Genomic DNA, 19,872 nt, shown 5'->3' with positions numbered 1-19,872 from the left:
TACCACTGTAGGTAATACGCAGTTTCCTTTGTGTACATTTGAACGTTTATACTTTCTGCATTAAGATTGCAAGATGAGCGAGTTGGTTGGCGTTCACGAATTTCGTGCAGCACTCACGAGTAGGACGACTGTCGAAAGAAAAGGAATGGCTGCGTCAGCAAACCATCAGTTAGATTACGGGACAAGGAGTATCACTACCGGCCGAGCACATACAAGGGCGTAAGATGAGGCTATTAGACGAGGGCATGAAACTATCAGTTTTTATGAATGTTGTTGCGGTTTTCGCTTTTTAATAAAGAATGCGCTAATCTTGCAGTGCCACGTGTTAGTGATTATGGACTGGTGCTCCTTTTTCTTCTTCTTGCTCTTCATACAATCCTCAGTTGAGAGTCGGCGCCTCTAGCATGTGCTTCTTCCATCCGTCGTCTAACTCGTGAGTGCTGCACGAAATTCATGTATACTTTCTACTTCCAAATGTGCAAAAATAAATGCAGCACTGTCAGTATGTAGTAGTCCTTTAATGATTGCGCCACAAACTCAATAAAAACCTCAAAACAACCATCCATCACGTCTGGTTAATGCTTCCGAGATGTGTGTGTCCTCTAAATGAGCTCCTCGTTCACAGGTGCGGACAAAAAAATAAAATAAAATAAAGCAAACAAGGAGCGCAGCCTTGCAAGCATTTTTTTTTTACTAGTTTACAACGATCACGTCACAAGCTCAATGATGAGAACTCCCGAGACACCTTCCCCCGCTTGTTGCCCTTCCAAAGAGTTGTCCTCACTCATGCCATTAAAACGGGCAGCAGTGCTCTGGCCAGCAGGGCAGCATCAGACGCCACTGGTCACTCGAGTGTGTGTGTGTACGCATACACATACTGCAGGTCGAAACTTTTAATTTTTACTGGCTACGACGGGAGTGGGTGAAGTAGCGGCAGGCTGGGGGTTCACGGCACCACTGCGAACAAGATGACAAAACACAGACGGGAACGTGCATTAGTACGCATACCCACAAAACACTGCCCTGCAACACCATTTTCGAGCCTACCTTTGAGGCTGCTGTCCACCTTCTTTCACTGCTGAAAGTTATTCGAAATATCTGCATGTATTTCATGCTCAAACGCCTTTCTAGGCAACTACGAATTACGATCGCAACGTCTGAAAGCACATTTAGATTTACACCTGGGATGTCTCATACCTACATTTTATCCTTGCTATTTTCCATGTTATCTCGTTCTTGCACCTAGCACTATGATGAAACACAATTTGCAGTGATTATTCGCTAATTTTTCTGCAAACGTTCCACACTACAGCACATGAAACTAGCTTCGAAAAAGTTCGGCAGTCCAAAGCATCAATGTCACCACTTGCACATACTTCAACTTGACAGCGCTCTCAATGCAACACTTTTCAATTTTTTGTCAAACGACTGTGATGACACTCGTTTTTTACATTTCTATTATAGAAAGCCAGCACATCCTGCTCTATGTCAATTTCTGTATCAAAAATAATTTAGTGCAAAAACCTCAAGACGCACTCTGGTCAGCGGAGCGAATTTTTGCTCATTTAGACTTCGCAAGACCAAACACTTCACCCACCAGCCAGGGCTTCGGATGCAAAGTACCGAACATCAACGTCAGGGTCTGTGTTCAGCTTCTCCAAGCAGGGCTTTACCTGGCCTTGCAGTGTCCTGCAAAATGCATTTCAACTGCTGCAATATGACAGTCACAGCAGGACACAGGTTATTACGCATAACATTCTGCTTACATCCTGTCAGTGTAAGGGACACATATGCAAGTGTTTGAAAGAGAGTTCGTTGTACTATGACCAGTTATTTCAGTGGGTTTCAACCAGCGTTCCTGAGCACACGCATATAAATAGATCATGCTGTGCAAAGTGGCACAACACTAAGTCATGCAAAGTGGTCCTGGATAATAATTTTCTATATGTTGCAGAACGGGTCACATTCACAATTGCTTGCTTTGACTAAAGGCTTATTCACTCCGCCACATCACATAGGCTGGTTTCTAGTCTACCACTGCTGCTTTGATGTCAACCTATAGCAGCTGTGCTGGAACTGTCGACTGCAGATTATCTAGGAAGGAATTCACAGAGGCAAACCAATAGATGTCGTCCATGTTGTTGGTTTGCACCTATGAACTCCTTTCTAGCGACGCACCAACTGGCCCGACAGCAGATGTTATTGAACTGCAGATTACGTTGAGAATGTTGTCAGAAATCGCAGGTGTGCCTTTTCTGCCCACACACCTGCGAACTGTCATAGCGGTCATGTTTCTGAACATGAAGGACTACATGTTGGTATACCGCATGTATAGAAACAAAGGAGATGCTGCAAAATGCCAAGAACAGTTGAACCCCTTTATAAGAGACACTGATGTAACAGACAATTGAGTATAAGAGACACGTGCCTACATTGAAATAGGCATTGATTAGAAAATGAGAACATGGTACCCTGCTTATAAAAGACACCGCACGTAAAGGACAAGAACTGCTCCATGGTGCATGTCTCTTACAGGGGTTCAACTTTAATGGGCTTTGTTTGCATATAAATAGCAGGTTAACACCTTGACTCTACATAACACCCTAGCTATCTGTACAATGAAATGAGAGTGAGTGTGTTAGAAATTTTCCACATAAGCCCTATGCCACTGTGCCCAGCAGCCAGATGTCACATCAACAAAGCACAGCCCTCAACACACGACAAGGGCTACAGCGACTTCAGTACGTGACCCCTCCCACCCCTGAGAAAGAGCTCGTTCCACCTTCAAAGAGCCTTGCTAATGCCTTCGGCAATAGGAAGAGGACACTCACGGCGGGTCCAGGAGGGGTGCGATGCGCTGAAGCGTCTTGGCAACATTGAAGCGGACGTTGGCAACCGAGTCGCTGGCAAGGCCGAGCACAGTGGCGAGCATCAGGCGGCTGGTGACCTCACCGCCACACGCTTCGGCCAGCACGTTGATGCAAAAGAGGCAGGTCATGCGGTGAAGATAGTTCTGGTCACGCGACATGGTCAGCACTTTCGGGATGACCGTGGCCTGTGCCCAGTCCTTGCCAAACTTGTCGACCAACTTGCGCAGGTTTTGTGTGGCAGCCTCGCGTATGGCGAACACGTGGTCCACCAGCCACGTCATGCACAGCGCGTTAAGCTTCTCGTCGAAGAACTCCACACCCAGCTGGCCCGCCAGCAGCGGCATGTACTCGATGATGGCCAGCCGCACGCGCCACTTGGAGTCTTCGGCCAGCTCAACGATGGCCGGCAGCAGCGACTGCGAGAGCTGCTGGATGCCGATGACCTCGTTGACGCAGTCCAGGTTGGAGATGATGTTGAGTCGAACCTCTGGGCACTCGTCCTTCAGCTGCGAAAGGAACAGTGGGAGGAGGTGCTCCACGGTGTTCTGCTTGCCCAGAATCGGAGAGAGACCCATGATGACTGAGGCAAGGGCCGACTTGACGTGCTGGTTTGGGTCGGAGACGAGGTCTTTAACGCAGGGCAGGATGTTGCTCATGATCACCTGCTCCTGCACCTCAGGAGGCAAGTTCTGGCAGAAGTCCTTGACCTTGTGGGCGGCAGCTGCCCGTACTTCGGCTTCACAGTCCTTGAGCAGGTTCTGGAAGGCGAGCACCAGGTCAGCACGCGTCACTTCGGGACCGAGGGCCTTCTGCAGGTCGGTGAAACGATCGGCCACCATGTAGCGCACCCGCCAGCTTTTGTCCTCGGCCGCCTGACGCAAGGTTGGCAGCAACAGCGGTTCCAGATCTTCTCGTGGCAAGAGGCCGGCCAATGACACGCAAGCTTCTACAGCAAGCAGCCGCACACTGTCCTGCATGCACAAAACATCGCAGTTTTATAGATAGTCAGCAGCCCGCTTCAAGTGAAAAAATTGTTTCTCGAAGAGAGGATGCCAGAGGACAATTATGTTAAATGACGCTAAATGCAAACATAGACCTGGGCTGTTTACCCTTTCAGAAACATGGCATAGTCAAGTTTGTTTTTTGCCATGCTACTAGCTATACGAATAGAAAGCTGCAACAGAAGGAGCCACAGAATAGACATTTTACGAGATTTACTCCACAAGTGCAGTAGGCAAGTGCCAGAGACTGTTATGATGGTTCTGGCAAGCTTTCCGGGCATGCACCATGAACACAGTATATAGGTCTACTCTTCACAATTCAAGCGACCCTTTAAAATGGTGTGCTATATGTATAAATACCGCAAATGGCTATCAACTGCGCAGGTCTTGGACACCCGAGTTAATGTAACAAATGCCAAAATCAAAGTGGACATGTCTTCACATCCCTGTGGACAATAGAACAAGGCTCAGTCAAAGCTAAACAACCACGGCAGGCCATTGCAAACAGAAGAATCTCAAGGCTAGATGGTTCAGAGCAAAGGAATTCAGCAGCACGAACGAGACAAGGACAAGAAGAGACACGTGAAAACTTTCCTCCTATTTTCATGCGTCTCTCTCATCATTGTCTTCATTGCACCACAGAATTCCACTGCAAACAGCATAAAAGGCAGGACGTACCTGCTCATCCTGGGCGAGGTATCCCCACATGGCAACCAGGTCTCCTTTGAGCCACTCGGGCTCGACGACCTGAGCCAGCTCACCCAGCTTGGAGGCGGCCGCGCGTCGCACCATGGGCGTGTCATCCTGGCACAGGTTGCGGAAGTGGCTACGCAGCTCGGCTTTGACGTTTGGCGACACGCGCGGATAACAGACGGCAAACAGGCCGCACGCCGACGTACGCGACGTAAACCAGTCGCCCGAGGCGAGCCGCTTCACCAGGGGCACAAAATACTGCTCCAGGTCAGCCGCACTGTGCTGCTGCGAGATGGCACGCAGAGACTCGACCGCTTTGTCCCGTACCACCGTCTCCTCCACGGTGGCCAGGCTCTCGAGAGGGGGCTGCAAGAGCACACAGGCTCAGACCTGGTTTCATGCACTTCTTCAAACACCAAATAGTACTACAATGCTACTACTGTAGACTCTCGTTAAACTGAACCTGGACGAACCAGGTAAATATGGTCCATTTAACAGGAGTTTCACTTACTGAGAGATGAACGGGGGTGCAGAATTCAAGTACAAAACCAATAATTGTAGAGGCAGTTGTTCCAATTAAGGCATCTCCATTTACTCAGGGTCTACTGCATTTCATTCTGCATACAACAAGAAAGTCTAGGCATACACTTTTCTTTATAAGAGCAATGAATTGAATATGTAGGTAAAGATTCATGGTTGGGAGCAGTGCAAGACAACAACGAAGTCCTGTGTTTGACATTTCACATTGTCAATGTCCCTCGCTCTGCTACAAAGCATACTTTCTCAATTGTTTATATTTGCTACCAAAGAATGCCATGCATGAAAGAAAGGTGTAGGTATGAGTTACATAATTCAATTCAATGTTGCCTTATATTTTTATCTTGCAGAATGTATGCAATCATTCTAAGGTACACGAAGAAACTAAGGCCATAAAGTAATCAGTGCACAATCTTGTGCCACACACACCGATCACTTCATCCAAGCATTGAGCATAGAGTGCCAATACTAATTTTAAGCACTGAAATAATTAAGGTATTAACCCTTACATTGCCCATGACAAAGGTTGCACTATCTTATAATTTTGGCACAATGTGGAATGTATTTTGCAATTTCTTCAACATTAGCAACGAAAGAGCTGTAGGCGTTCCTGCTCATGCAACTTTTTTTTACGAAAGAAACAAATTGAAAATAAATGCCACTTGAAAGACATCCAAACTTTCTTTCACTTTTCTATGTACTTAATAGCAGTTAAGTATTTGGCATTAGTACACTGTTACACAGCGTAACAGGAAGTACGAAAACATGTATGGCTGATACATACCAGAAGGCAATGGACAAACTCAGGGCCACCAACCAGTGGTGTGAAGTTGCCCAGCTGCTCGGCAAGCGCCAGAAGCACCTCGTCTTCATCGTAGATGGTGTCTGCATCACCAAAAAAAGCAACACCCTCGCCTGAGGCCAGGGCCCATCGCCACCCACATCCATCTCAAACGAAGGGCTTAATTTAAAGCTGGTGCCTGCCGTTTTAACTAATGTGGACTTGAGGAGCAAGCGAATGACAGCGTTACCGACAAAACGCTCCCAAAAGAGTTAGTATGCGATAGACAGAGTAGTAGCTACAATGAAATTTTGTCTACACAAGAGGTTGCGTTTACCTTTGATCATGCCTAGAGCAGCCAGAGAGGACAGCGAGTTCGTGCCACCACATGCGAGCAGCAGTGACAGACATGTGGTGCAATGAAGCGGGACAAAGCCTATCACAAGAGCTAAAGCGCTACATTCCTCCTCGCCCATTCTCTAAACGTGCTAAAGCTGTGACTGCAGAGCAGACAATGCACTAAGTATTTAGTCCAGATGCATTCTAACCGTGTTTAAAATTTAAGTAGTACCAAAGTGCTGCAAGTCTTCTGCTTTGTTAGTTCAATTACTGTTAAAAGTCAGTTACATACGCTTCTTTTCAAGTTACATACGCATTTTCGTTTTGACCTGCTGTACAAAGTTTCGAACCTACATTATATCCAATGCAATCTTCCGCTACAGCTGAGCAGGATTCTGCACTGCATACAAGTCCACTGCTCCCTTTACAAAGGTATACACAAAATGAATTTCTTGTCTGTTTTACTCAAAAGGACAGACATGTTTTACTCATACTGGATGTTTTGATGCAAGAGTGTCGTCATTCAATAAAGAAGCACTTTCTGCATAAATTGACCATGCATTCAATGCGTTTAATGTGATTGGCCAAGGAATACCTGCTTGTATGTCTTTATGTTACTTCCTGCCACACCTGAGTGTGATGACTGAAATTATACCAAGCAATAACAATCCTTAAAGAGCCCTTAAACCACCCAGAAGTCGAAATATAGTGGTGCTGAATTTGTGCAGGAGTCTACAACGAACATGTAGGCAAAATTTTCGAAACGGTGCCATAATAGCAGAGTTAAAAGTGTACAAAAGAGGCCCTCGCTCGTTCCACTCCTCCCTTCGTTTGTCGGCTCGTCTCTCCTCCTTGCCGTGCGAGGAAGAGTGGCGAGCACGTGTACCTGTGAGCGGTCAAACAGGTATCATGGATGATGAGCAGACGACATGCTGACGTCATGGCAAACGCCGAGGGGATGAGGATTGCCGAGAGGCCCGGAGAGGAGTTGTTTCTTGGAATTTGCGGGGTGCCCCCGGTAGTTTAGGGGCCCTTTAATGCCTCAGCAATCAACATCCTAACACCTTGCAGAAACCACGAGTCAAAATGGTCATAGGAGTAAATTGTTATCCGCCGCTACGATACCACCAAAGGGAGGTGAGATTCAATATTTCATTGTTCATGCGCCCTGCTCAGGTGTATTGAAGTGAAAGGCACATCTTCTAGAAACAATAAAAAGTATAAAGCACAACTAGTGCTCCTTATGTAGAACTTAAATGAGATGGTTGCCCAACAATTAGCATGCCGTGGTGCTGTAGCAAGGGGACAGCTTCAGCAAAGTACAACAGTTGCAAAAAATATCGATGAGCGTTATTTGTGCATCCTGCCATTTAAGGGCCACAAAAAAGTAATTCTGAATGCCAGGCTTCGAAGAAATAAAAAGCGCCAAGCAGTGCTATGTATATTCAGCCTTAATTGCAGTTATGACAAATATAGAAAAAGAAGCTCATAGAGATCTTAGTGAAGTGGCACCAGCAGCGTGAAACCGAATACGCATGGAGAAACCATTTACCAGTGAGGAAAGGGATCAACTCGCTGCGGGTTCGCTCCACACCAAGGGCCAACGCAATAGTTGACAGCTTCTTGATGCTGTTCAGCCGCAACTGAAATGAAAAAAAGCTAAATGCTTTACTCACTGAAAGTACCAGGCAGATGAAATGTTGTAAATAACACATTAGTAGTTTTTTGTGAGCTACAATGTGTTAAGCAATTTCGAAAGACTGCAAACACATGACTGTAAAAAACATCGGCACCTTCCAAAATGAACAAGCTTGCCCAATTCTTTTTCTAACAATGTTAAATTGGCATGACTCAAGAATGTCATCAGAGGCGTTTTTTTCTCGCTTTTTCTGTTGTTTTCTCACAGATAGGTGCTGTCCACTTAAAGAATACTACCAAATGGTTTGCATGAGCACAACGGCAAACACAACATGCTACTAAAGGCGAGTCTGCACTTGAGCAATGGTAGATGAGCTTGCTGCATTCAAGTAAATGACACTGAACTTTAATAAACGTCATGAGCTTCTGTGGTGACCATGAAACAAAAAGTGATGCAGATTCAATGCATGTGTAAGAAGCCTGTGCCAAGCATGGCTTTAGTGAAGCAATTAAATGAATGCTTACAACAAATGTCAATGCATACACATTTTGTTTACTTTCACGAGTAAACATGCAGTGGTCATGTTTATGCCTGGAGTAGTCCCAATAGTGTCCCTTGTGTCACACACATTTAAATAGGTGATCGCATGCAAATAATCACAGTGTCATATACTTTGAAAGGTTAAATGACGGAAGATATCTGTGTGCTTCCCACGGAAGAAATCTGAGTGCTTCCTAGATGCATATGTGCAGATAACGCGAGCTCGGGTTTTATGCAAGATTTCAGTTCTTTATTACGAGGAACAAGAGTTCGCTTTCCCACGCACTACTGAGTCGCTAGTTTTACATAAATCACTTTAATGGTACTTGCAGTCCGTGCATTTGCATATCCACAAGTATATCCGGCCAAAACCCGGAAAAAAGGCAATGGGCTTTAAGAAGTACTGGGTATCACAAAATGACTCGCTAAGTGCACTTTTCAGCATAGTACTCCACCCGGACGGAACGACGTCGTCCGAGCAACACATGCCCCTTTCCGCAACTTCGTGTTAACGTGCTTATAAATACGTTTGCTTATTATTATTATTATTGGCAAAGGAAGTACCAAACGACACGGGTGCCAACTTACTAGATTGATCGATCAACTCGCACTTCGCAGCGGAACGAGATTGCGGCCCACGGCGCGTCGCCGGGCATTGCCCGATATTTACACCTGATACAAGCGGCTCCATTATAAACATACCGCATTTAGTTCCAATGACCTAATGAAGCTTTGTTAATTACACTCATCCTAAGCAAATCTCTTTTTTTTTTCTTGGGTAAATTTTATGCAATGACTGACGAGGTAGCCAAGCGTCATAACAGCCTACAGGTACACATAGCGCGTTAAAACTACCACAAGATGACGGAGGCCTCCAAGGATACTGGTGAGGTAGGTTGCACAGCACTTTTCAACGCAAAATGACGCGAAAAAGAAGGAAACTGGCGTGAGGGCAGTTACAACTTCGCCGCCTTCGCAAAGCCGTCGCCATACAATCGGTTAGGACTAACACGGTAGTCGAGGTTCACCGAGCGTGAGGCGGCGACAAAGCTCACCTGGACATCTTCATTCCTTAGTTCGTCGATTAATACCGCGATTGGATAGAGTGAATCTTCCGTATTGGTATCGCTCGCTGCCATTTGTACGTAATCACGGGGCAGGTCGGCAAGACCCGCTGCAAAATGAAAACAACACACACGACTGGCTACGGGCTACAGCAGCAGAGGCAAGACAACAAGACAACCGCAAAATCAAATCGAATACGAAAATCACTACAACTATATTTCAACCTGTGGGCTCTGCTACGTAAAAGGCCGTGCTTGCTATATAAATGAACATTTACTGAAACGTGTTGTAAAAAAGTGAAATACACAAGTAAAAACAGTCATTTAATTTTTGGAGCATACTTCAGTGGCCTCAGAAATTGGCACTGTTTACATGGTCATAAAAACATTAAATAAACTCGCATAATTATGGTAAAATAAATAAGAAACGTAATTTAATTTATAGTTTTATTATAGTTTTATTACTGCTAAAATAAGGGACACATTTTGAATACTGCACATCGGCTCCTAAATATTGCTTCAAAAGTCAGCACCGCCGCAGCCAAGCCAAAGCCGAGAGATTTGTATTTTGTTCTTTTATGTAGTTTCGATATTCTCGTTGTGTTTGGAAGCGTTACCTTTTTTTGTACATACTGGGGCCGCCTTTCTTCGTCGAAAGGGTTGTCGTGAAGCGTCTATTAAGGTAATCAGTAGGTCTGTTAATAATTGCAGTAGGTCCGTTTCGCACAATATACGCGTATGCGTAACGGTCCTTCAGCAGCACGTCGCCGGCGTTAGTCACAGCAACGTATCCGCATGCGCCGACAAAAACATGTACCAGACAACACGTGCGGATCCTGGCGCCGGAAACATGTCAGAAGACGTAAGTTTGGCTGTCTCATTTACTTACCTATGCCATGCAGGCTTGTGGAATGGACGAAGGAAGTGAGGAACCGTGTTCTGAAACGGGCACCGTGTGCGCGTGTTCCATGACAGCTAGGCCAGAGAACATCTATCCCGCTAGGCTGCCTGCTACGACGGTGTTATTTCTGAGTGTCATGTGGCTTTCGTGTGTTTCTTACCATTAGTGCTATCTCTCAGTTGTCTTTGTCATCGGTGCATCTTAGTGCGTTCTTGTGAACTTTGTCGTAGCGTATGACAGGTGCGTTCTAAGCAGAGAAAACGAGTGAAACGCCTATTGCTTGTGTTCATTCGTGTAGCTACACAACACGTCGTATCGATGTCGGAACAGTGCGGAAGACGAAGTTGTTCTCAGTGAAAAAAGAAAGTGATTACAGGTAAACTAGGCGGTTCTATAAGAATCATATATGTGTTTGTAATGACGAAGTATTGCTATAAACGCGGTAAAAGAGGTTAGCAATTAATATTTGTAGTTTGGTAAGCGCCTGTTACGAGATAATTCGAATATTTCTGCGCAAATTCTAAAATGACAGTATTGCAGAGGTATAGACACATTTTTGTTGTGTAGTAGGCTGCTGATAGCATCGTAACATCTCTAGGGGCCTCAATTCTTCATGTTGACTTGGTGGTGCTTACTTGCAAAATTGGTGTCTCGATGGAGCTACTGAAATCATACCCATTCTGTGCACTTGCCACATGACATGACTTTTTTTAATTATTATACGAAGCACTTCTATAATCATAATCTTATATAATCCAAACATTCCTTATGTACTTTCTTTGTTTCACTCGTAGAGAGGGCTGTAGATTACTGGTTGCCTTGAAAGTCCTAGCTTAAAGGGGTCGTGAAAAGAAAATGAAGCTGCCCGGTTGTGATTTTCCCTGCTTCAACAAAGATTAGACATGCCAATTCCGAAATATTTCGGCGCTATATTCAGTGTATAATTAATGACGACCGTTTGAAATCGCAGTTTCCTTGGGCTCCTGAACGACTATGCGGCACTACCGGCCGCCATAGTCATTAACGTGTGACGTCACGCTAAGGGAAGTTATAAACACAGCGTTAGCTTTCTTTTGCTCTAAAATAACAGATTTATAGGAACCTATAAAAGAAACAAATAACACAGCGACTTTTGCGCTCTGAGTTGTATACTGTGCAAGTACAGCACTTGATCTGCTTGCTTCCGCTTTCAATATATAATGTACCACAAAGTTGTGTGTGTCAAGCAATCCGCATTCAGCAGTGGCAAGTGTCATTAAATAAGCATGTCAGATCTGCTAGTACAGATAGAAAAATTTTGTTGCAGTAAGGCTACACATATCAACTCCTGATTCATGGTATAAATTTAATGACTTTGCTGAATTAACTTTTAATATTGGTAAGGCGTAACTACTTCTAGAACTGAGTACTCTCAGTGCTGTCTGTTGGGAAACTTAAGCGGACACATTTCTTTAAACATGATAGTTCCACATCGGATAGATCATCTTTCTGGCTCGCGATCCTGGCTGCGGCGACCGCATATCGATTGAGGTTAAATGCTAGAGACCTGTGTACTTAGAATTAGGTGCACATTTAAGAACCCCAGGTGGTCCACTACTGCGTCCTTCATTAAAGAGGAACTCCAGAGATTTTCAATAATATTGGGATAATGCCATTTTCAAATAGTATTAACAGTCCTGTTACAGCAAGGGTGGTTCATTTTGCTGAGAGACTCGTCAGTAATTTTAAATAAGCAACAAACGATGAGTCGAAGCCGAAACAGGGAGCTGAGCTGCTCCGTGCTGGGTATGCGATGACGTCACGAAATACGCTACACACCGCCACGGCTGGCCAGGGTGTAAACATAGCACACGTGCTGCTTCTATATCGCGAAAAGCAAGCTGGCGTTGTCATCCAACGCGGAATCAAGCAGTGCCAGCTCGTCTAAACTTACCAGTGACGAGTTCAGCCCTGATTGCAGCTACTATATGAACGCAGAAGCATCGCCTTTTGATTTCGACCCGCTGGTGCGTGAAGTAGCTGACGTGCCCTGCATCGATCTCCTCATTGCTCAATATTGCGCGTGCTTACTGCAAGACCCGATATCAACGACTACTAACACACTATGCAGCTAACAAAATGCGAACAACTTTGCTCACGTCGTCGTCGCCTCATAGAAGAAAACGCATGCTGCAACCGTCTGCTGGGCGAAGCGGTGTTGGTAAAGAGTAGGCACGCTACGCACATACACAGGGTGGCCTGTGTTAACAGGCATGATTCCGGAATTGGCTACCCGTTTTAAAATTCGTTTTCTAAAAATCTAAACGACTTACGGTTGTATAATTTGGCACATTTTATCAGGGTACCGAAGAGAACATATGTTGAAAGTTTAATTGAAATCGGTGAATATCGAAAAATTTCTGGAGCTCCTCTTTAAGTATCGTGGTTTTGGAATATAAATCCCCAACACTTATCTTCTAGCTCTCGTTGTAAATATTCTGTATAAGTCGACCAGTACAATTTTCATGCACTCTTTTTTTCGCTGTGACCTAAAAGCAGAGCAGGTTTTTGCTTGCCACACTTGGTAATCACTGTTGGTTGCCTTTGGGCCATTGTGAGGTCTTTGTGGATGCCGAGACAGTCAACTCCTGTGGTCTTTCTTTCTGTTGATGGCTCATGTCGCAGGAGGAAGCATCCTTAGTGCAGGAGCGTGACCGGACTTTGCGCACAGCTTTGGACCAGATCCAGCAGCGGCGACGCGCACCTCCACACCCTCCCAATCCACCTTCTCCTGTAGCTGTCGCCGAACACCAGTTTAAGGATTGTGGCGATGGTGTCGATGTCACAGTGGACAGTGAAAGTGCCACTGCTGCGAAGCCACCACCGCCACAGGTGACTTTTGAGGTGGGGAGGACATTTGGGTGCATTTCTAGTTCACTGTACTTCAGAAACTATACCGCACTAAACGAACATGAGACAAGATATCGTTTCTGAAGTATGAGTTTTGAGGTGACTAGTCATCAAGTTTGCAAGCCATGTCCCCTTCAGGTGCGAATTATGATGGACTGTCTGTAAATCTGTCAAATTTACGCAACTTTATCCTGGGGCACTTGGTATTCTATTGCAAGAAAGAGAAGATGGTAATATGTTGATTTGTGCATTTTGCAGTGATTACTGTTTATTTGTGTGTAATTAAAGATATATTTGTTCTGAAGTCAGTCATGATCTATTTTCGTATAATCAATTCTCAGGCTCGAAATACATGAAAAATTTGTTGTCAGTTATATCCATTCAAGCACACAAAAATTACTTTGATGTGGCTCTCGTAAGGAGGCACACACAATGGCCTTTTGAACATAGTAGTGACTTCAGCAGAGTGATCCTGTGCAGCAATACACAGCGCAATCAAGTTAAATGAGCGCTAACTGACCACTTGGGAAGCATGTACAGTGCTCGTCAAATGAAACCCGAACAGCGGCAAGCCTTCGTACGGTATAGTGCACGCCGTCCATTTATCACCATTACGGTGATACCGCACTGCGCATATGTGTGCCTGTCCATGGTGATAACTGGACGGCGCGCACTACACCACTGCGAAGGCTTGCCGGTGTTCGGGTTTCATTTGACGAGCACTGTACAAATGTGCACGTTGCATTTCAAGTCAGTTGAAATAACACGCAATGTGTGACAAGCCTCTATGGTTGATGTGTACAATTGTGCTCTCTGCCACTGAAGAGGATATTCAGCAGGGATGCAACAGCTGCGCCAATTTGATACAATTCCTTATTTTTGCGCCAAGCTGAGCCAAAACCGTGAAATTTGTTAAAATTGCACCACGCTACTCCAAAATGCCCGACCAGCTTAAAATTTTCTCAGTTGCGCAAATTTGAGCGAGAAATGGAGGCCGCGTTGGTCATCTGCAGTGTGGGCATCATCATCATCCAATACAGACGCAGACCCTAGCCCTAACCCCCCCAGCGAAAGAAAAGAAAAAAGCCAGTTTCACCACAAGGACGAAGCAATATATGCGATACCAACAAATTGTAATGTTATATGAAGTGAGGCTGGCAGCAAACTGTTTTGTATCTGATCTCGCGTAACTCTGCAAAACGTTGGTGTAAGAGAATACGGCTTTCCCAGGGAAAGATGCTCTTTCTGCACAGTGTCTTCGCATTGAGAGCGCAGCACGTAGCAGGAAATACGAGCCGCCCGCTGATGGCTGCCGAGATAGCGCGCGTGCCAGAGATTGCGACCGCGCCCTTAGAATCAAAGTTCAAAAGATGCTGCTCGAGCGACAGCCCCCCCTCCGCCCGCCTCTCGCGTGTTTTCATGCTCGTTCAAGACGGGCGGGGCGTTTCCTCTATGCTTCGGTGGCATTCTTTCCGAGCGGAGTGGTGTTATCGCATGCGCCATCCGAGCGACGGAGATGGGCTGGCTCGTTTGATATCTGCTTCAGCCGCGTTCGTCGCACGCACTCGCACGCTTTTTACCCACGGTAGAACATACTATGCACAGGGATATGTTATCAATTTGGACTTTATACGGGAGATGACAGCAAAAACTCGTCGAGAGTGTCCATATAGTTGCTATCGCAATAAAAAAGGACAGTAGTTCTAAAATTTCCGGTTTGATTGTTTTATTGCATGCAGAACGCTTTTTTAAGCCACTTTTACCGCAGTACACTGGTGTCCTGCGGAAAAGCATACTGAGATTTAGAAGGGGCTATTAGGGGGGGGGTACTAGCTGTCAGGGACACAGCACATTTTGTTCCTTAATTAGTCATTCGTGCACGCGCTGTGTAATTACGAGTACTAGTATGATCGCTGACGTCTAAAAAATTATTCGCAATCATTTGGAGCTGCTGTGTATGGTGTTTCTGCGGCCTTGAGAAACAATAGACAAAAGCATATGCCAGTTTTCTTTTTTCGCTACCCACACTTGCTCCTGCTTTACGAATCTCCCAAATATACAGGTTCGCAGGTCCACATTAGCATTTCCAGTGCCTGTCGAACACTTTGACAGGTCCTGCATAGGCTAATGTGGACTTAGTCATTGTTCACACCGACTTAGTCATTGTTCGCACTGTGGGGTGGCTCAACACACTGCTTTTATTGAAATAGCAGTGTTCACGTGCACTGTGCATGAATTAGCTGATGTTGAATGGTTTTTACGTATTTTTGTTTTCTTTTCTAGAGGTAAGCCTTCTTTGTTATACTGCTCCAAATTTGGGATTTCGGGCTAAAAAATTCAGGTTTTTTTTTTCGCAACCTACTCCAAATTTGGATTTTTGTGCCCCAGAAGCAACATTTTGCTGCTCCAAAAATTGCTCCAAGTCCTATTTCGGCTGTTGCACCCCTGTATTCGTGAACAGGCCTTGACTTACATTTTTTTCAGCTCTAATATGCAGAGGAGCACAGTGGCACCAGAGACCTTGTGATAAAGGTGTTCACGTCTACTATGCAAAACCTATGAAGCTGCCAATGTTAACTGCATCATGGCACTAACCTCTGCCTGGAGCAGGCTAACTTGCAGTTTCAAGTTAACTGTAAATGTATCCTACAACAGCACTATGGAAGACAGCAAAGAACAGTTGTTCTACAGTGAAGGCCAGTTGGTGCAAATTACATTTTTGTAACGTAGTTGACTGGACCGTCCGTTTTCATGTGGGGAGCTCCGTGACTGTAAGGCATCTTCCATTCTTCAAGCTTTTGTACGATTTTATTCTGTGAAGATAAGGGACAAGACGTCTTGTAACACAGCGACCACACTGCAGAACAGCCTTATTGCTGCATGAGAACATTATAGTGAGGCGTAGGAACTCTCAAGGTTTGCGTTAGCCAGCATGAGTGAGTGTAAGGTTGCTGCTAAGTCTACGTTGTTACAGCTCACAAGCGACTACAGTTATGACCTACAATGACCTGTAAAAGCTGCGAGTGAATGCAGAAGGTCTGTTTGAGAGTGTTACTGTAAAATGGGCTATCTGACCATGAAAGGCCTGAAGAGCTTGGTAATGACTGCATGTGGCACTCAAAAATGTGCATAAGTGTGTGTTTTGTTTGAATGGTACTGGTGTCGTATGACTGTGGAACCTGTACTTTTTGGCTTTGCATTGATGATGTGACTTAGGTTTGGTAAACACGCGCATGCAGGGTCCACTGGAGGCTTTACGACAACGGGAGTGGCTGCTGAACCTTCAGGAACAACAGGAGCTTCAAAGTCTCAAGGTTGCTTTATCCTCACCTGTGCAGCAGGTGCCCATATGTACCTTTATTTCTCATCGGTTTTTTAATCCAATGTGCACTTACATGTTCAACAAATTATTCAAGAGGCTGTGCTGAAAGTGTGCATTCGAACAACATGTTTTGGAGGTTGTTCTTAGTCAGTTGATTGGCTTAAATGGATTGCAAACCAAGCTCCATTGCTTAATGTTATTATACTATTGTACTGGCATGGCAAGCCCTCAACAAACCATCCTATTTCGCTGGATGCTTTTTGCTGACCTGTTGGACCTGCTTCTTTTGCACACACCTGACCACTGAAACTTATATGTGCTCATAGATATTGTATGTAACAATTGTATGTCATTAATGAGAACCAACAGACGATCAAGACAACCATTGTTTTACAAACTGGACGAGCGGCGAAAGGCGGCCTAATTGGTACATAACTCAAAAGTGAAAACAAAAAAACAAAAAAAAAACAGCATGAACACAGGACAAAGGAAGGTGACATGTGGACAGGCGCCCGTCCTCATGTCACCTTCCTTCATCCTGTGTTCATGCTATTTTTTTCACTTTTGAATCCTTGTCTTGATTGTCTGTCTGTTGCTTCTCATAAAGGTTGTGTGTAACAAAGAAAAATGAGCTTTTAAAACTCCCTTTCTTTCGTTAATTGTATGTCATTGTCAGACAAAACATTGTTACACCAAGCTTCAGTTTTAGCTTATCGTGGTTAATCTATCCTTGAAGGGACATAGCATATTCATCTGATCATCCGGTGGGACCAGTTACAGTGTCATAGCACAAAAGTTTTTTATTTGGCAAGTGTACTTACCCGATTTTAACATGTTCCTAAACAGTGGGCATTTAGTCCTTATGGCCTCCGAAATGCACTGAAATTAAATTTTCTTGTGGACTGCCAGCCTCTGCAACAGCGCACTAATGTGGGCTGAATGCAAAAGTGCTCATTCGTCGGACATTGGGGGCACTTAAGAAAACCCATGGTGGTCAAAACAAGTCTAACCATACACTATGGCATCCCCCATAGCCCACTGTGCAGTTTTGGGACAGTAAGCCCTACATTTTGTAAAGCGAGCAAAAAAAAATCTGAAGAGGTTAGAGTATCCGCATGACCATCACACTGAGTTTTTTATGCACTGGTGAGGTGGTGTGGCTCCCTTGCAGGAACTTACCCTGGAGGAAAAGGAGGAACAATTGCTCTTCAATGGTGAAGTGCCCCTCCTGTTGCCGGCGCAGTCCTCCGCACCAGCAACGAGTACCACAACAACAGTGCCCTCATCCTCATCTACCTCGACGACGTGTTCGAACACCTCATCATCATCACATTCCACATGCACCACTTCTTCTACCACATGCTCCACAAGCTCTATGCGCCCTGGAGCCAGCAGGGCATCATCGGGAAATAGGGGACGGGGCAGCAATCGCTCCAGGCCACCGTGTGTTCACCACAATAGCCGGGGCAGGCCCTTTCATCGCAGAGAACACACACAAGGTAGGCCTTTCTACAGGGAAGCTATTATCTTTAGTCAGGTACAACTTGAAGGGGCCCTGCAAAACTTTTTCAGCGTGGTTAGAAAATGCTGCCAGTGTGTAGTCGAGGCTTCTGAGAACATGTGGGCCAAACCTTATAGCACAGCATGCGGCCTGTAATTTACAATTAATCCTTAAAGTCACATAGAAATCGCTCTCTTCTCTAAAAAACGATACCACAAACCCAAATGACCTCTCCATAAACACAAAGTCCACAGCCATTGGCTGATTTGCGCATTGTAAGCTGCATAGTTACCGTGGCCGCCATGGGATGCCGCTATGTACCCACCCGCGCGCTTGCAATCACACTGAAAGTAAGCCACACGCTCAAAGCGAAAAAACAAAGAAAAGGGCTCAAGGTCATGGTTTGCACTGACGAATGGACGTAGCTTCTCGCCCCCTTCTCCATCCACCCCTGCGTAGCTTTCAGGGCTCTCGCTGGTACGAAAGGAGGGAGAAAGCGCCTAAAGCGTGCGACAAATCCCTGTAACTCCACTCGTACTTGACAGATTCTAAAAATTTTTGCTGCAGTCGATGCGTGAGGCAATGAACTCCTTTAGTGAAAACATTCGATTATTAATTTGAAAAGTGTTGCAGGGCCCGTTTCATGGAAGTCAAGAGAGGCCCCACTCAGGTGATGAAAGTATGACAGCCGGTCGCCTCTGCAACTGAAGAAATAGTCCTGCTCATGTACACACCAATGTTCTCCGAAGGCCGTCTGGCTCATGACGTCAGTCTGGAGTGCATGCATATCGGTGCAGGCTTGTGTGCATCGGCCTTTGAGGAGGAAATGTCACTGGCTGCTAAAGTTGTACTGGGCTATAGGTAGTAGGGATTTTTCTTGGTGGCTCTGTCCTCACTGAAAAAAAAAAATTGGCCACTTTCAGAGATAGTGCATTATCGTGCCAACCCATGGTGAAGGTGAAGCAGGCCTCAAGCACTCTGCCCGTAATAGTAATAACAATAATAATGGTGTTGTAATAAATTAATATCAATGCTGTACGTTAGATGCTTTAGAATACACCCCCCTCGGGCCAGAATGTGAGGCTAAGAATGAGGGAAAAATATGCGGGCACCCTACTGCTGAATTGGAAAACATACATGTACTCTTGTCTAACCCCCATATACTGCCCTCAACAGTGGTAGTGGTCATTCTCAGCAGCACTTTTCATTTCAACAGCAGCATCCCGGCCCTGCAAAAGAGTTTTCTACTCTTTTGCAGGCCAAAATGGCGAGTCTGATATTTTAAAAGTAATCTTTTGTTTAGATACCTACCTTGATGAGGTTGTTTGTTGGTTGTCTGGCACATCTTGACCACAGTGCACACAATGCATACAAGAAAGCTCAAGCATCAATCTACCGTATTTACTCGAATCTAACGCGCACCTTTTTTCCGGTAAAACGAGTCCAAAAATCGCATGCGCGTTAGAATCGAGTACCGAAAAAAAAAAGAAACTCTGTTATCATATTGCCATCGACATTTCAAAATAACCGCCTCCTACGCGCCTTGGCCATTTCTTGTGTGCTGAGGAGATTGTCATCCCGTTCTGCGTTCGCATCGACGGCATGGAAGTGCCGACTCCAAATACTCGAGTGCACCATGATGCTGCATTTAAAAGAATAGTTATTACATGTGCAGAGACGGACGGAAATCAGGCCGCATCGCGGTCGTTCGGAGTTCCCGAAACATGCGTGCGAGACTGGCGCAAACAGAAGCAGAAGATTTTTTACAGCAAAGCTTCACGAAAAGGTTTCAGTG

At 45.2% G+C, this 19,872-nt stretch overlaps 2 protein-coding genes across 4 annotated transcripts in view; one reads left to right on the top strand and one right to left on the bottom strand.

The window, feature by feature from the left end:
- Nucleotides 1–497: 497 nt before the first annotated feature.
- On the bottom strand, nucleotides 498–9,673 carry LOC119393424 (serine/threonine-protein phosphatase 2A 65 kDa regulatory subunit A alpha isoform). 3 transcript variants are annotated; one of them, XM_049416244.1, is made up of 8 exons: nucleotides 9,456–9,673; nucleotides 7,774–7,864; nucleotides 5,886–5,986; nucleotides 4,550–4,930; nucleotides 2,832–3,841; nucleotides 1,598–1,689; nucleotides 1,048–1,078; nucleotides 498–957 (listed from the first exon to the last, which is right to left on the bottom strand). In XM_049416244.1, the coding sequence occupies exons 1-8, from the start codon at nucleotides 9,537–9,539 to the stop codon at nucleotides 894–896; spliced, it is 1,854 nt and encodes a 617-aa protein (XP_049272201.1). In that variant the 5' UTR covers nucleotides 9,540–9,673; the 3' UTR covers nucleotides 498–893. The 3 variants fall into 3 exon arrangements, with proteins under 3 accessions (XP_049272201.1, XP_037516362.1, XP_037516363.1); XM_037660434.2 differs by having other exon boundaries at nucleotides 1,048–1,075; nucleotides 9,456–9,642; XM_037660435.2 differs by lacking the exon at nucleotides 1,048–1,078 and having other exon boundaries at nucleotides 9,456–9,641.
- A 334-nt stretch (nucleotides 9,674–10,007) lies between these two features.
- Nucleotides 10,008–19,872, top strand: part of LOC119393423 (trithorax group protein osa) — a gene marked incomplete in the record, with an annotated part of 81,181 nt that continues 71,316 nt past the window's right edge. The window contains 4 exon segments of the mRNA XM_049416243.1: nucleotides 10,008–10,326; nucleotides 13,030–13,248; nucleotides 16,494–16,595; nucleotides 17,748–18,070. Coding sequence (XP_049272200.1) covers nucleotides 10,276–10,326; nucleotides 13,030–13,248; nucleotides 16,494–16,595; nucleotides 17,748–18,070 — 695 coding nt within the window.

This window comes from Rhipicephalus sanguineus, chromosome 5 (genome assembly GCF_013339695.2).
Source record: "Rhipicephalus sanguineus isolate Rsan-2018 chromosome 5, BIME_Rsan_1.4, whole genome shotgun sequence".
Taxonomy (NCBI): Eukaryota; Metazoa; Arthropoda; class Arachnida; order Ixodida; family Ixodidae; genus Rhipicephalus; species Rhipicephalus sanguineus.
The sequence above is the reverse complement of the archived record's forward strand: the minus strand, read 5'-3'. Positions and strand labels throughout refer to the sequence as shown.

Coding starts and splice junctions, on each gene's coding strand:
- LOC119393424 (XM_049416244.1), bottom strand. CDS start 9,539: ATGGCAGCGAGCGATACCAATACGGAAGATTCACTCTATCCAATCGCG. Junction 1,690..2,831: donor GCACCCCTCCTGGACCCGCC/GTGAGTGTCCTC, acceptor TGCATTTTGCAG/GACACTGCAAGGCCAGGTAA. Junction 958..1,047: donor GGTGGACAGCAGCCTCAAAG/GTAGGCTCGAAA, acceptor TCTTGTTCGCAG/TGGTGCCGTGAACCCCCAGC.